Raw genomic sequence first — 17165 nt, 5'->3', positions numbered from 1 at the left:
GCCCGCCGCCAGCGGAGGCCCCTCAGCACCGGGCGCCGCCCCCCGTCGCAGCCGCCGCGGCGGCACCAGCCCCCTTCGCCGCCATCTTGGGATATCCGGCTCCGAGCGCCGCCGCCGCCGACGTGTCACGCCGCGCGCGCGGTGACGTCACGGCGCGTGCGGGGCCCGGCGCTGGACGCGCTTGTTTGTGTTTCACTCCTCCCGCCCCCCCCCGCCCCTTCCGCCTTCGCTGGCGAAACGGCTTAAAGGGGAAGGTAGCAAGGCAGAAGTGTCGGAGGATAAAAAAACCCAACAACAACACAGAAAACGGAAGTGGCTTTGGCAGCGCCCGGCTCGCAGCGCCGCGGTCTGGCGCGTGCGCAGTCCGGCTGCGCCCTCTGCAGCCGCGGGTTCGAGTCCCGCCTCGGGAGGCTCCCGGGGCGGCTGCTGTACTTGCTGCGGGGGGCTCTCGGTACCCCGTTCCCCAGCGTGTCCAGCCCCTGGTCCCGCTGCACACCCCAAGGCAGCTGCCACGGCGAGGCCCGGCCCACGCAGAGGCCCCTGAGCGAGCCAGGGCCTTCATCAGGCAGCGGGGATGAGCCTCGTGCTCAGGGCCCTGCCGCCCTTGTGAGGCGAAGCCGCCCTTCCCTTCCCTCACCCGGACCTTTGCCGAGTGTGGCCCCTCAGGAACCCCCGTTCCTGCAGTTTGGCCGGAGCCCGTTTCCCGACAGGCCTCACCCCGGGCCCGCGCGGGTTTCCGTCGCCGCTGAGCCAGGCCGCGGCGGGCGAGGCCGGACGCCGGTGTGGAGCTGAGCCCCGAGCGGCCTCCCCGGCTCACCCCGCCTCACCGCGAGCCTCCGCGGAGGCTTCGGAGCCCCCCAAAGCTCCCGTGGCTCCCCTCTCCATCTAAAATATGGTTGCACTGGCGGAGGAGACCGCCAGGGTGGGATAAAGCACCGTCTGCAGCGCGCCGGCATCCCTGCGAGAGCGATGTGCGCGTGCGGCGGCCGCGGCTGTGGGGATGCGGGGGCCGGCGCCGGGGGGAGCCCAGCGCACCCCGAATCGCACGGCGGTGTCACTGGGTTGCTAAACTAGAGGCGCACTAGAAACCTTTGGTGGCAAAAAACAAGAAAACTGCGTTCCTCCTTCGTGTTGTCAACGGCCGCAAACCAAAGTCCCGGCCTCACAAATACGGGTGGGCTTAATTTTTTTTGACTTGATGCTTAATCATGCAGGGATATCATGAAGGGATATTAGTCATGTGAGTATCTGGAAAACTGGCACACAAGTGTCCCAAAACTGGCACACAAGTGTCCCAAAACTGCAGCATAACAGATGCCGCAGTCCAGCCCTTCTGCACGCTATCGACGGGACACATTATTTTACAGACTTAGGAAAGCGCTTTTCCAGAGAAGCGTACACTCCGTTTTTAGCCAAGGTGGCAGCATGATATCAAACACCATTATGTGCAAGTCAAGCCTTTACGCCGCTCTGCTTTGCGTCCTCGTTCTGCTTTGGGGATCTGTTTCACACGAACACAAAGCTTTTAAGGGGGGAGTTACTGTTCCAACGTAAGAATCATGTGTCTCATTTACGAGAGTTTGTGTACAAGCAGCAGCCGCTGTGCCTATATTGTCGTACCCTGCACTGAGCGACAAGCTGTGGCGGGGAAAATACAAATGACCTAAACAAACATCTTAATCAAGGGTCATTATCAGTGCAAGAGCTGTTTTCTGCACGCTTGATCATTAAAGCACAGTAATATCCTCAAAGCGCAGTCCAAGCAGGGGAAGCAGCACTTTGATGCTGGTGTGGGAACCAGGGGCAGCGCTGTGATTTTTAAAGTGCCTTTCATCTCTCTCTTTTGTAGGAACATTCTTATAAACCAGCTTGTCAAATACCATTTCCCTACACAGGCGTGAAAGGCAGATAAAGCCCGTCCTCCCTGGAAATTTTCCCCAACAGGTGTAATCTGGGGAAACATGATTTTAGTTAGCCTGACTGGCTTTTTTAATATATAGATATTCTGTAAATACCATCAACAGCTTACACCTGTATCTATAACTATTTACATTCTATATTTAACCTGTTCTATATACACAATTCAAACACTAAGTTATGATGGGATCTCAGCTTTGCCGCTTTCCTGTTTAATATGCAATTATAAAAAAAATTGTTACATTAAGATATTGAGTCCCTTTCTATCATGAAGCTTTATAACTGATTTGCTGTATTAATCAAATGAAACCAATTTTGGACTTGAGAGTGACACATCACAACTAAAAAGGCACGTTGAAGGGAAGAGAACAGCATATCCCCTTCTCTCCCTTTTTCTCAGTTTACTTGGGGTACAAGTGATGCTGACCTTGGCCATTAAGTCCTGGTAATTTATCCAGCCATACTGCAGGCAGCCGCAAACACAGCCCTGCCCCAGAAAGCCTACGCTTAAAAGGTTGCTGTCTACGCTCAGAAACGGGAGCAATAGCTAAAGGAGAGTTTCTCTTAGGAGTATCGGTATTCTGTATCAAGTTAGCCAACTCAGACAAGCTGAGCTTTATTTATTTACCCGTTTAGTTGCTGACATTATTCAGACTACACCAGCCACATGAACCCAGGTGTAATTGGAGAGAGGCTGCAACTTGGCTCAGTTTGGCTCCTCGTGTACTTTCGTAAGGGGGCGATTTGAACTGCAGCAAGAATTCAGCAATCAGGGTTCAAGCAGCTGTTAGCAACTTTCCAAGCAAACACCAATAGCCTGGAGGTAAAAGCAATACAGAGTAGCAATTTCTAAATGTCCCATCTAATTGAGCAGGAATAATGAAAACAAAGACTAAAAAAACCCAAGCCCTCCAGCGTGTAAACAAATAGTTCAGATGCGCGATTCCTGGTAGCAGCAACACGCTTACCATCGGAACAGCTCGGTGCTAATCTTGTGTTGTGCAAACACTTCTGAACGCTTCCCTCGCCTGGAATGCAATTTCAGTGCTCCGCAGCCCTTTTCGCCTGGAATCCCCAAACAGCTGTGGCTGGCGTGAGCCGTTCGTCTCCCTGCAGCTTTTGCAGACACGAGGGCTTGAGCTTGCGGTCAGACAACGTCGGCTGGTTGGAAGGGGCTGGGAGGAGACGAACGCAGAGTTTGTGGGAAAGCCATGAGTTTGGATGGAAAGGTTGAAAATGGGACCATTTTTCTTTTTTCTCATTTGGCTTTGCCTCTATCCCACCTGGGGATCTGTGTCCCCAGGGTTGTCTCCAGTACCCACCAGGGACTCCAAAAGGCAGGGATGAGGGACTGGCAGGAGTTTGGGCGCTATAAACTCACCTCCCACCAGGAGAATAGTGCATATCCTTACTCCTCTAGTGCTTAGGCATCTGCTGATGTCTAGCTTGAATTATTCTGTGGCCAATTCATTGCTGTTTATTCATGTGCCAATGCAGACCTCTTTGTTTTGCCTCCTTCCTAGGTATTTAGCCCTCTCTTCCCTCTTGCTGTTCCTCTGACCCACGCTTATGGATTCCAGGAAATTACATGCTTTGCAATCCTCATGTCTTTAATCTAGCCAAATGTATTTAGTTCCTTCTTGTAACGTCGTGTGTTTTGCACATCCTCGTAGCCCCTTTTTGCACCTGTTCCAGACCAAATTCCTGTCTTGACCCTGGGTGACCAGTGTTACATCCTAGACCAGATAGCGTAGGGGGAAGGAGGAGGTCTTTGCATGCGTATAGCCCAGTCTCACTGGAAATATGTGGGCATGCGGTATTTGCAGACAGACATGGGCATGAGCACTGTGCAGAGCGTGAGCGGTGGGATAAGCCTGGAAGGATGGGCTGCAGGGGAACGGTAAGCTGGATGTTCCCAGACATGATTCATGGGCTGCACATGTGCAAATTGCGGTGAAGGCAGACACAGTTCCTCCAACATATCCCAGATGGGACGCAGTGAGACACAGCCTGGGGAAAAGGACGTGTCTCAGGAAGCCTATCCTCGAGCTAGGCTAGGTATCCCTAGTGGTAACGGAAGTCGTCACTGACGAACCACTGTCTTTTGGGGGGAGATGAGGGATTTGTCTTCAGTTAAAGCAGCCCTTTCCACTAAGTTTGCATGGAGGGCATACTGACGAATCACCGCCCTTGCATCCAAAGGAGCTGCATTTCACCCTTGCTGGAAAGCGCATAAAATGGTTGGGATTGGTAAAGCATTACAGAAACCCAAGAGGATGATTCACTTAAGCTGGCATTGAATGCTAAGGACAGATGATGGGGGCACAAGCATTTGCTCTGGTAACTGGTGTAGCTTTTGGAGGCTGGCAGAGGACTCTTAATGCAAAAAGAGCACTGCTGTGGCGCTGGCTTCCAGCCAGCCGAACTGCAAATATCTGAAAGCCCTGAATCCATCTAGAGCTGGATACTTGGTGCATGTGCGCACATGCCCTCTCCCTCCCCGGCTGCGGAGCAGAAAATACTGGCGTTCCAAGAGCTACCAGGCTTATCTGATGTGGGAGGAGGTCTGCAGTTTGGCTATTTATATCCAGGTATTTGAGGACTTCGCAGCTGCACTGTAGAGTCCTCATGGGGAAAAGGAACATTTAAAATAAATTACCTTAAAACTCAGAGTGCAGCAAATACAGAAAGTTACTGTGATGAGGTTTGTCCACCGAGTGACGTAAGTGGTGCTTTCACTTTGGTGCCGCTTCTCCCTCAGCAGCGTCTTTAGATGCCTTTTGAATTTATGATATCTGTGCAAGCAACCACATTTGAGAGCTCTGCCATATGCCGTTTTGTGCGTGAAATAGGAAGCTCTATACGCAGTTCTTAACACCACTCATCGAGGGTTCGGTTTCCATAGACCCTGGGTAATTAAAAGCATGCGGCCATTTCACCCTTGGCTGTCTCATCAGCCAGAGAATCCTCCGAAAAAAACTAACAGTACTGATAAGGAGACAGTGCCTTTAAGGGACAGAATAAAGTATTTGGAATGTCTGTGAAAAAGGGTTGCTCAAAACATATTTTCACTACTTCCCATTTTAGCTCCGGACCTAGTGGCAGAGGCACCCGCTGACACGAGCGTGCCTGCAGCACGGGTGAGACCGCCCGGGTCGGCTCCCTTCTGCGCTAGGGCCTCTCAGAGCCCCTCCTGCCTCGCTCACACCAAACTTCGGAAGGCACGGAGAGCTTCGCCCAACTCCAGGAGTCGGTTTCCTTGTTCAACAGCCCTCCCTGAGCCGTAAGTCAGGGAACAACATGTTAGGAGAGCGCCAGTACATAGTCCCAAGAAAGAGCCCGCCAGTACTGATGGACAGCGGGTGTCGAGCCACAGAAGCATTTCAACCGGTTCGCAACAAAAACGCTAAGTTCCGGTTTTAGTAAAATCTAGATGCCCAGAAGCATCATTTATTGCAAATCAGTTAACCAAAAAAAATACATCATTTTTGCAAACTACAACTTTGCATGTAGATAACTTTATTACAGAAGATATCTTTTCTTAAACTACACTCTAGTTTATAAAACATAGGAAGATTTAACGCCACGTGATGTTTAAATCACTCATGTTAAGGATGTCACAATAACAACGCTCTGAAATGTTAACTAAGATGAGTGCTCAACAAAGCTTTGTGCTTTGAGAAATATCCATTGTATTTGGTGTTCTAATAAAAAGGAACAAGGAATGTTTCCCCTTTCTTAGGTTTTCTTCATTAACTGCTGTCTATTTGCATGTCTCATATGCATGTCTAATCATAGTCTATCTATCTCCTTAACTTTGCAGCCAAGTGAGGGATATTCCAACACCTCTATAAGGTGATATATTTATGATATATTTAAGACTCGATCATTTAGATTTTTGAAACAAAATCCACCTTTTCTTAAAAAAAACCAACACATATTTACAAACATTAAATCTGCCACAGGCGTATACTATATTTTACATATTTTTCTTTTTGTGTGTTCCCCACACCTCTACAAAAGTGTACATCAATATAAAAAAAGATGCATCACTCCAGACTAACACGAGCAGAATGTCGACGTTTCCGAGCACAGGCTCGGCTGTGCTATCCCTCCGCCCCGCTGCTGCGGCCGGGCAGCGTCCCCCCGCCCGGCAGCGCCGCGCTGGACCCCCGCGGCCGGCGCTGCCGCAGGACCTGCGTGTGCGGGCGAACACGTGGTGGTGGCAGCGTGATAATGCTTGGTACTTGCTCAGGCCGTCCGCATTACTAGACGCGCCTTCTTTAAAATAGGTAAGGCCATCCTTAAAATAAGGATGTGGTTCTAAACGTTCAAATCTCAGCGTTTATTTCTTAAACAGTTACTCAACTGCAAAAAACAAAACCAAAAAAATCGCCTGTAAAGATATTTAAAGTAAAATGAAGTTTCCTGTGTGTATAAACTCCAGTTACGGGTTTGCTTTTTTTAAAAAGTTTGACAAATACTCCTAGTTTTTGGGCAGCATTCATATTTTGTAGATTTTTTTGTTTAGCTTAGAACCTGTTGTTACAGGTCTATAATCTTGGGTTTTTTGATCATAAAAATCATTTAAATATATATTTTTATATATATATAAAAAGAGAGAGAACAAGAATTTCTATTATCAAGGCAAATGTACAACTATATAATACTGAAACTTTAAACAAAGATTCATGACCAGTACCATAAAATGTCCTCTCCGATATAATAGTCAAGGAAACATTTTAAAGTACATTTCAAAATTCAGTTCATACTTAATTTTTTTTCCCCCTAAAGAGTGGTAGTTGTAGTTAATTCTCCCCCTTTTCTTTCTCACATCTTTTTCTGGGTTGTAAAAGAAAAAAATAAATTAATGCCATTTCAGAATCATGAATCATTGCTTATAGCTTTAGATAAACATTTCCTCTCAAATTAACACAATGAAAAAACCCCCAAAAAACAAAAGAGAATGTTCCGTAAAAATCTCATTTTTTGATTCCTTGGAACACAACTGATGTGTCCCACATTGAGTTCTTAACAATAGAACATATAAATAAAAAAGGCAGTGTTTCATGTAAAATAAAAAGTACATAAATAAATACTAAAAAAAAAAAAATTAATTTGTCTTTTCATTTTCGTATAAAAACATATTTTAAAAGGATCCTTTAATAAAAGCATCCAGCGTCCTTTTAAAAAAGATCTCCCTTGAGCTTCTAACTCCCACTGAGCATCAGTGTCTCTGAAACATGGTCTTTTACTTGAAGGCTTCGGGGATGTGTCCCATCTGTGACTGCATACTTGTGGGAGGGCTGGAGATCCCCTCGGACCAGTCGGACACATTGGAATGAGGAGAGGAGCTCGACCACTGGTCCGGTGACTCCGGAGATGGTGTTAGGAACGGGTGATCGGGCACCTGGAGCTGGTGGCTGGGAGTGTTGTCCAAGGGGGAGGAATAACTGTGCTGAGAGGGTGGAGTTAAAAACTGCGTGGTGGTCATGGGCTGTGCAAGGGAGGATGGCAGAGAGGTGGGCAGCATCTGGGAATCTTGAGGCAAGATGGTGTGGACTGCCATGGTACTGCTGCTCACCGGCTGCATGTCGGGCTGGCTTAGCTCGGTACCAAGGAAATTCTGGCTGATGTGGCCACCAGCATTGGAGCTGGGGTTGTGATGCTGTTGTGGCTGCTGCTGCGGTGGCTGCTGCTGGGGTTGTTGGGACTGCTGCTGCTGCTGCTGCATGTTTTGCTGCTGCAGCTGTTGTTGTTGCATCTGCTGTAGCTGCTGACTCTGCATCAGGTGAGGCTGGGAAGCCAGCCGGGTGTTAGGCATGGCCTGGTAGCTCATCATCTGTGACAAACTTGTGGTGGGCAAGCCATTGTGCAGGGAGGTCATCATGCCATGCTGAAGGCTTTGCGTTTGCTGATGCGTCCCTGGTTGCATGTTGCCTCTCATTGGATTATATTGATTCTGGACCATGCCATTTTGCAGCCTCGTGAGCCACTCACACTGCCCATTCAGACTGGCAGCTCCACCGACGGAGAAATTCATCGGGGCACTGCTCATGACTGTGCTGGGACTGGAGACAGGCAGGTGAGAGAGACGTGGTGGCACTGAATCAAAGGCCATCCTGCTGGAGTTTCCCATGGCCATATCCTGCTTCCCAGCCATGTTGAGGTGGTTGATGCTCATGTGGGCATCAGGCATGCCTGGCAGATGATTCAGAGGCATGGAAGGGGACTGCTGAAACGGAGAGGTCATCAACGGAGGAGAGGCAACATCTGACAGGTACCCATGAGGCGACTCCAGGGAGTCTACCGGTGACAATACACTGGAATTGTCGAGCAGGCATCCTTTTCCATCTTGTGATTTTTTCCTCCTGGCTTTGAGGTCTTTGGAATCCTTGCCATTGCAGCTCAGGCCCTTGGTGCTCGGCTTCCTGGCCTTCTTGCCCTGGACGGCAGGTTTCAGGTTGCCGATGTAGCTGTTGGGAGAGCAGAGCGGTGGGGACAGCGTGGGAGCCCCCAGCGGGCCGTTGTGCAGTGGCGGGCTCCGCACCAGGTTGTACTCGTCCAGCAGCCTCACAATGTCGTGGTGCATGCGTTCCTGTGCGATGTCCCGCGGGAGCCGGTCCATGTGGTCCGTGATGTCGCGGTTTGCAAAGTGGTCCAGGAGGATTTTGGCTGTTTCATAACTTCCTTCTCTGGCTGCGAGGAACAGTGGGGTCTCCTCCTAGAAACCCAGCAAAGACGGTTGGCTTTATGTTCACAGATTCTCCTGGCTAATACTATCCTGAGCTCCGTGCCCAAAACCATGGAACTGGGTGGGAGAGACTTGTAACTGTCCCTCCTCTGGTGAGGTTTTCCTGCTGCCTGTTCTAATCCTGCTGAGCCATCTCTTTGTACTGATATCAAACCAAGAACCCTATGAGTGACCCAGAACATGCAGGGAGATGGCCACACTAACATCGTATCCTACCCCTCACCAAGCACTGCACAGGCCATCAACATCACCCATAAGACCAAATCCCACACTACTACTTCAAGTTAAATCCAACAGCTTCAATCACAGCAGAACAACCAAAGAAGAATCTCAGTGCCAGACAGCCTTGTAGTTTAGGCAAAAATTACCCTTTAATGTACTCATGAGACAGTTCTTCTCCTGTGTATTTGCCAGCCTAGAAGACCCCTACCTTATTGTTCTGCATATCCTTATTGGCACCGTTCTTCAGGAGGACTACTGCGGCTTCAACATTATTCACAGCAGCTGCCCAGTGCAGTGCTGACTTGCCTGTGAAGGAAGACCATGAAATACAAGATGCATTAGCAAGCGGTGACAGTAACAGCAAGCAGCCCCTTCCTTCTGCTTCTGAGGAGGAATGTGTTTTAGTTGCCTGCAGTACCTAGATCATCCACAGCATTGACATCTGCATGGCAGTTGATCAGATCCTCCAGCATGCCCTCCACAGCCAAGCGAGCAGCCAGGATCAGAGGAGTGGTCCCGTCATGCATTCGGGCGTCAAGATCGGTTGCTCTGTTTCTAATAAGAATCTGCCGCAAGAAGATCAAAGTACAGGAAATGCAAACATTAAGAGAGACAGACGGCAGAGACTCCAGAGGGATACCCACGTCTCAGAGCTTAGCAACCCCTTTCCAGGGGCAGGGTCCCTGGAGTCAGCCCTCCCTGTCCAGGGCAGGTGTGCATCAGGAAAGCGACTAAGGGAAAGCTTGCACTGATGCTTTGCTGAGGTAAGAGAGGCTTCACTCTTCAAGATTTCACCACCGTACCTTGCCAGGGCAGTGATTACTAGGGCAAAACTGACTCTATAGAATAAATTCTCATTGAAGTTATGACTTCCTCAAGCAAGGGCAGGATCAGTCGTATGACTGACTCAACATGTAGCACAAGTGCTTTCTCCTACAGATAGAGGAGGACAGCAGAACACCCTGAGACTGGTGGCTAAAGGTTGAAGGTACCTGGAAGACTCCTTGGGCATCGGCCGAGACCGCTGCATGGAGAGGAGTCCTGCCCATGTTGTCCTGAATGTTTGCATCGGCACTAGCCTCCAGCAGGCGCTTGGCAGCATCGGAGCGAGAGTACCTGGCGGCCAAGTGGAGCGCCGTCTCACCAGTGCGGTCAGTCTGGTTGTGTAAACTGGCGCCTTGGTAAATGAAATCTGAGATGACCGCAGGGGCATCATCTTCCTCTTCGCTGTTGCCAGTCTCTAGCCCTCCACCGCTGCATGAGGCGATCATGAGGGGGGTGAAGCCGTCTGGGAAACACAGAGAAACTCAGTGAAAAAAAGCTTTTTACCTGTCTGTGATGCAGGCAGCTCAGCAAGATGTTCTGCCTGCAAGAGCTGCTTATTCTCATGGGTGCATAAAGACTGAGTTCCTGACTGCTTCTAAACATGAAACATGAATATCCTTCCTCTGATATGGATCTGAAATTCCTTAGTGGCATCTCATCACTCACTAGTTTTCCTATTTTGTCTGCAAGCTTGGATACTGCAACATGCAAGGTGCAGTCTATAAGTCTCAAAGCAAACTCTGGTACAGTACAGCATAGCCTTAAATATTTTAATTATTTCAGAAGATAAATTCACAAAGGTGGGGGATGATCAAATGTTTTCAATAGTTAAAAATCTGTTTACTATTAAAACAGTTAAAGTGAAAGACGATCCTGAAATGTGCAGTTTGGCGGAAGGGGAGGAATCTCGGATTGGCAGAGAGAGAAGCTGGATGATTTAATTGATACTTTTTCTGTATCCTCTAATTTCCATCTCTGTGATTAAACAAAGAGATCTTATGGAAAGCAAAATGTAATAGGGTCTCTCTCTTTAAGTCGTGCAGAACAGTAACCATGCGACGTAGAAGAATGGCTAGCACTGACTCCTTTACATTTGGCTGAGAGGATAGTGACAGGCATATTAGAAATAGAAATAGGTAGGTCTGGCTGGGACTGCTCATCTGCAAGGAGTAAGTGAGGATTTTAGATTAACTGACAAGTAGCACAGCAAAAGAAAGGACTCCGCCTTACCAGGACCTCTAACGTTGACATCCATACAGTCTGCATCGATTTCACCTTGCGGTGGAGTAGGTGCCATAGAGGATATGCGAAGGTCAGCTGCATCGAGGTGCTGCTGAGTCCACTGCCTGTGATCTGTCTGATCATCTGTATCAGGGAGCATTGCCTGCTCCTCAAACTGAGAAAGGACAAAGGGAAATGAACACCAAGAAAAATGCAAAAGACGGGGCTGGGAGGACGGAAACAGAGTTGCAACTTGTAAAGTTCTGCAAGTCACAAAGCTGCATTTGTCACACACGGGTTTGAAAAGGAGCCTTCAGAAGTGGTGAGCAGCGCAGGCTGGGCCCCTACGGGTACTCCATTCCGTTGCGTCTCACAGCACTCTGCTCCTTTCAAGTCAAAACCGAGCGAATGACTATTTGCAACACAAAAAGGAAATCTTGCAGTTAACCTACCCTGAACTTCTTGGTGTCCAAGGTCTCCTCATCACCCCATTCATTTTGGTTGTCATCCATCAGTGTGCCATCCGAAGCATTTTTGAGAGGTCTTTAAAAATAAAACCATGCAAGAAATTAACTCCTGTGCAAGAACTGGTGTGTGATAGACTATGTTTATCTACATGCAAAAACTGAAACAAGAAATGAACAAGGCAATTTCCAGAAAGCTCTCCTCAAGCTCTCTTTGATTTTTTATTTATTTTTTTACCAAGTTCAAATGGACCATGAAGCATTTAAATCCTCCTCCAAACTGAAACACTGTTTTCCCCATGCAGGACTCTAAGAAACCTTATTTTCCTCCTCCCCATTACACCAATATGATGCACTAAAGAACAAAACTCGAACGGGTTCTTTGAGAAGAGCTCCCAAACAGCCCCAGTCTGCTGTGTTTAACGGGTTAACAAGCAGATTACTCACTTCAGTCCAACAGAATCCTCCCCAAGTGGTTCTCGTCGCTTCTTCTTGCTCGACTCTGTCACTTTGAAGCCTTCTGGGAACCAAAGCTGCCCATGCTCCCTGCGCCGCTTACGAGATACCAGTACCCCCACTCCAATGAAAGCAAGCAAGACCAGCACAGCCGCCACCACCACGTACATAGGATACAGTTGGGAGTTCCTTGGGGGCTCAGCTGTTTCACCTAAAAAACAGTGGGGCACAAAGAGACGCTGAGACATTAAGCTGCATAGCAAACCAGTGACAGAGTGGAAATGAAGCAAAATTAGTTAATAAAGGTACCTAAGGCTGATCCAAATCAGCCTCTCCCCCCCCCCCCCAAAATAAGGTCATTTTATATGCTATTAATCAGAATTGCAAACTATCGGCAAATTCTCCACTGCACAAGCCAGCTGCATCAGGAGACAGCTTTACTTTTTTCTCCTTTAAGGAAAAGGATTAGCAAACTTCAAATCATTGCGCTCGCATTGAGCTGTTAAGACAAAAGGATTTAGGGGGGATTTTCAAGATACAAACTTCAACTCCTTGCATGTCACTGATTGATTGGAGCTGGTTGATTTTTTCTTTTTTTTAAAAAAACTTTTATAGCATAATGATTTTGAAATAAACCTGGAATAAGCAAAAATAATAAACTATTTTTGTATTATTTAAAAAAAACCAGACTTAAGGAAAAATTAAATGCAAGGTTATTAAAACCATACTGTGCCCAGATACATTATCTGAGCCAGCTGACAAATAACTAGACATGGACAGGACTGGAAAGTTTCAGTTGTCTCTCGTCTCCATCCGGCCAACTGCACTTACTTTTAACAGCTTCTATTTTGTAGGGGATGTTCAGGTTGCCAAGGGAGGCCAAGGCACCCAGGAAAGCCGCCACATCGGTCGCGCTCTGGAAGCACTGGGAAGAGGACTGGATGCATTGACGGTTATCAATTTCCAAGTAAACGATGGATCTGTGTGAGAGAAGAGTCAATGAAAAATAAGGAGGGATGATCACACTGAAAGATAGATAAGACCCGTCTCCCTTCCCTCCTTAACCCTACATCAGTGGCTATTAGAAGGTGGGAACCCATTTCTTTGCTTCTTTGTGGCCCAAGCCCTGCAGCTCACGCCGATGGTCTATTGGATTTATCTGAATGAAGTGAAGTCTAACTCCTTGTCTACAGGAATGCAGGGGAGTCTCTGCTTAACAGTGCTTTAAAATTACCCAGACACTACAGCATCTTAAATAAGAATGCTGTATGGGAGCCCTTAAGATCTTTTCACATCAGTTTTTTTGCTGTAACTCCTTTGGTTTCAAGATTTTTGATTGAGTCCACAGAGAGAGAGAAGGTTGGATCTATATGTTTATACCAAAGATCTCCAAACACTTACAGTTTGCAGTAATTGAGTTTTACAACAAAGCTATAGAAAGCATTTCCCAGGGAGAAACTGAGGCTTAACTTAATGACTTCCTGAAATCAGAGAGATGGTCAGACCAGCCTCTGCTTCCAGGCCCCACCCAGCCCAGTCCCGGCTCCTAACAATACACAAGACTCCTTTAATCGTGAGAGTTGTTGCAGCATTGTATCAGGGACTCCTGAGCAATCACTCGCTTTTCCCACATAAGAGCAAAATCCGGTTTCTATTCATACAGAAAGCAACATCTAAATACAATTATCTGGCCTACATCCTTTTCTTCATAGCATGTTACTATTATCAACACAGAAAACAAAGGCTGCTCAGCAAAAAAAAGAACTCATTGATCCCCCTTACCCTCTGATGTCCATCTGATCCAGCTCTCTCTTCTGCCTTCTGCCAGCTCTGGAGTAGAGGCTGGTCTTTACTTTGTTGATGACAGCACTAGACATATCTGACCAGTCCTCTGTTGACCTCTTTATGTAATGCTTTTTCAGCTCTTCCTCATTGCCATAGTATGGAAAGATCATATACTCTCCCTCGGGGTTCTTCTTGAAGACCACGTTGGTGTGCAGCACGCGGCTCAGCTCCCGGAGAAAATTGAAGGAATTGTTCTTCAGGTTCTCCGGAGTGATCAGGACCACCACGACCAGAGTGCCGTCCGCAAGCTTCTCTGGCATATTGTTTGCACAGTCCAGACCATCCCATTCACACTCAAAATTATTGCAGCCCTGGTCACAGTGACCATCTGAGAAGTGATCTTTACAGTACTGATCATACAGAGGGCTGGGCAGAAAAAAAAGAAAGGCAGAAGGATATATTAGACTAAGTACTGCTCAGATTACCTATCTGCTGAGAAAATAATCTCTGTTTCACAAGGATATCTCTTTCATGTAAGTACTGCTCATCCTGATGGACGCTAAACTGATTTACATAAAAGGGAATTGTTTCATGCAGCGCTGCAAACTGTACACCTCTGGGGGTGAAGGATAGCAGCTGTTAAATTATAAGCAGCATTTTAGACACCAGAAAAGGCAAGGACAAATTACTGTGACTCAGAGAAGATACAGGGACACAGAATAGTTTCTCAAACCAGAGTTTGTCCAGGAATCTGGGATTGAGTTCCTGCTGTTGCCAAAGACAATGTTTGGTAAATGCCTGGATGCTAACATCATCATATTTTTGGCTGGTCTTCCATCTGAGCTCTCATTACACTAAAACTCACTGTGATACTACAGTGGGCTACAGAATTTAGTGGTGAATGCCTGCAGGGGATGATGGATCGAGCAAAGATGGCATGGAGGAAATTCACTGTGGCACGATACAGGCAAGGTTAGGGAAGCAATCCAGAGAGAGGCAAACACAGAAAGCTTCTAAGTGGACGTAAAACTCAGTAACACCACAGGGAAGCATGGTGGCTTGAGATGCAGCCCCATATATAGCAGAACAGCACATGGAAAGCAAAATAAGCTATAAAATAACAAGTCTGAACTTTGGAGCTTTAGCATATACAACCAGAAAATATCCCCAGATGATCAACATGAGGTCACGGCTTTAAAGCAAGAGGGCCAAGGAGCAAGTCACTTACTTGCACTGCCCTTCATACTTCTGGCAGTCAAAGCCATCGTACAGACAGCCAGCGTTGTTGCACTGAGAGTCACACTTGCCATCGTTGAAGTACTTCCAGCACTGCAGTGACTGGGAGCAGTTCTTCCAGGGGTCATTGAAATTGAGGGAGCAGTCACCTCCATCCCAGCCGCACGCGTGGTTGTTGCATTTCCCATCACAGATCTTGTTGCCGGCGTACCCTGCACAAACTGCAATCTCACACTTCTCCTCGATTTTGGGTGGGATGATATCCTGCCCAATCCCACCTTGGAAATCAAAGTCAAGGATGTGGCAGTTGAGGCCATTGAAGTTTGCAGGGCAGTTGCACCGGTAATAGGGGGAGGCATCGCTGAAGAACTCGCAGGTGCCCCCGTTGTAGCAGGGGTTGGAATTGCAGGGGCTGCTGGCCGGGTACTGGCACTCAGGACCCGTGAAGGCTGGTGTGCACATGCACTTGGAGCTCTTGTGGATGGAGATGCAGGTGCCACCATTCAGGCAGTGCAAGTTCCCACAGGTGCGGGAGTCATTCTCGCAAGTGGCACCAACAAAACCCTGGGGAGGTGACAGCAAGGAAGGAGTTAGGATCACTGATGCAGTCCTGTGAGTAGCATAAAACACTCACATGTTCTGGGAAACTGGGCACAAACCTAGTGAATCAGATAGACATAAACAGAGCATAGCTCTGGGGCTTCCCCTGAAACTAGTGACGGTCCAGAGCATAAACCTTGTTAGACCATCCCCCTCAAAATGAAAGGGGGCTCTTCTCCAAAGCTGGCTGGTCCAACTGCACATGGCACAAATAATGGTCCATCAGGCAAGGTGGAAGGGAGTCTGTGCAACAGAGCCATACCCTTAGGGCTCAGCCACCTCCTTCTCTCTGACAGTGACCCAGCCTCGTTACTGGTGAGGAGGATATGGATACACCCCCCCTGCAGTGAACACCCGCAACAAACCCTCTCCTCTTCCATGCTTGCACCTAGCTACCCCCAGAGGCTATAGCCTCTGGGGCTATACTGGGCCCTTTACTCGCCGACTGTTGGGGGAGCCTCTACCTACTGCTGGAAAGAAAGGATCCCCCAAACTGGTGATATCTTAGCTCTCTGCAAGGGGCTGATTTGCAGGGCTCATGCAATATCCTAGGCCTGTGCACTGCTCACCACTAGAGAGGAGCGGATACGTACCGGGGGGCATTTACAGATGAAGCCACGGCCAGTATTGCTGGCAACTGCACACGTTCCGCCGTTCCTGCAGGGTTTGCCCTTACAACCATCTACCACCGTGTCACAGCGGCGCCCTGCAAAGGGAGAGGAACACGTGTGAGACACAGAGGAACCCATGTGAGATGGCTGGGGGCTGCAGGGCTGGGTGCTGTGGGAGTGGGAAGGACATGGTGTTCACCTGTGTAGCCAGGCCGGCACTCGCATTTGTAGTCATTGACACGCTGCACGCAGTTCTGGGTGCCGCGCGCGTCGCAGGGGTTGGACAGGCACTCGTTGACGTCTCCCTCGCAGCGCTCCCCTACAAAGCCAGGGGGGCAGATGCAGCTGTAGCCACCTACCCGATCCGTGCACTTGCCATTGTTAAAGCACTTGGGCCCCAGGGTGACAGGATCAAAGAAAGGGCTGCAGTCATCCACATTGATTTCACAGTGCACCCCTAGAGAAATGGGGGAACAACCCACACAGCTCATCAAACAGTATCGGGGTGGACGGGGGTCCCTTGAGTGAACCTCCCTGCAGAGGGCTGAGCCTGACCAGCTCAATGGCAGTCTGAGCCACTGCTCTGGCAGGAAGCGCGCAGCACCATGCAGCTCGAGTCCAAGGTTACGCGGCCTTGACGGCTAAGCTAGCAAGCAAACGCAAACCTCTACCGTTGCATTTGCTTCTGCTAGCCTGAGCGGCTAATGAGCAGATATCAAGGATATCAGTACTCAGCCCGCTAATGCCCCAGCCTGGAGAATTAATTTACCTTGAGTCCCTCTGGGGCAGGAGCATTTGTAGGTATTGATGAGATCGATGCAGGTTCCTCCATTCTGGCATGGGTGGGACAAGCATTCATTGATTTCTTCTGAACAGTTAACTCCATGATAACCAGCCACACACTGCAAGGAGGGAAGAGGGGAACTATTAGAGATGTTCACTCCAGTAATGGTCCCACTCAGTCTGGAGCTCCCAAATGATTCCTGGGATATGCGAATGCCTGATCTATTCCAGCCCCTGCCCTCGGGAGCTATCATAACCCGACTGAAAGGGCCAAACGCAGCCTTCGCTGCC

The 17165-nt window shown here is 48.5% G+C and overlaps 1 protein-coding gene across 1 annotated transcript in view; it reads right to left on the bottom strand.

The window, feature by feature from the left end:
• Positions 1 to 7041: 7041 nt before the first annotated feature.
• Positions 7042 to 17165, bottom strand: part of NOTCH1 (notch 1) — a 40597-nt gene continuing 30473 nt past the window's right edge. Inside the window, exons 22-34 of the mRNA XM_026062071.1 lie at positions 16861 to 16993; positions 16291 to 16548; positions 16074 to 16186; positions 14873 to 15444; positions 13642 to 14070; positions 12691 to 12839; positions 11851 to 12070; positions 11392 to 11482; positions 10949 to 11114; positions 9886 to 10181; positions 9312 to 9459; positions 9102 to 9199; positions 7042 to 8641 (exon numbers count right to left, since the gene is read on the bottom strand). Of these exons, the coding sequence (XP_025917856.1) occupies positions 7169 to 8641; positions 9102 to 9199; positions 9312 to 9459; positions 9886 to 10181; positions 10949 to 11114; positions 11392 to 11482; positions 11851 to 12070; positions 12691 to 12839; positions 13642 to 14070; positions 14873 to 15444; positions 16074 to 16186; positions 16291 to 16548; positions 16861 to 16993 (4146 nt within the window). The 3' untranslated portion in view covers positions 7042 to 7168. The remainder of the gene's footprint in view (positions 8642 to 9101; positions 9200 to 9311; positions 9460 to 9885; positions 10182 to 10948; positions 11115 to 11391; positions 11483 to 11850; positions 12071 to 12690; positions 12840 to 13641; positions 14071 to 14872; positions 15445 to 16073; positions 16187 to 16290; positions 16549 to 16860; positions 16994 to 17165) is intronic.

This window comes from Apteryx rowi, unplaced genomic scaffold, assembly GCF_003343035.1.
Source record: "Apteryx rowi isolate R43461 unplaced genomic scaffold, aptRow1 scaffold_19, whole genome shotgun sequence".
Taxonomy (NCBI): Eukaryota; Metazoa; Chordata; class Aves; order Apterygiformes; family Apterygidae; genus Apteryx; species Apteryx rowi.
Note: the sequence above shows the minus strand (reverse complement) of the source record. Positions and strands in the feature narration are given on the sequence as shown.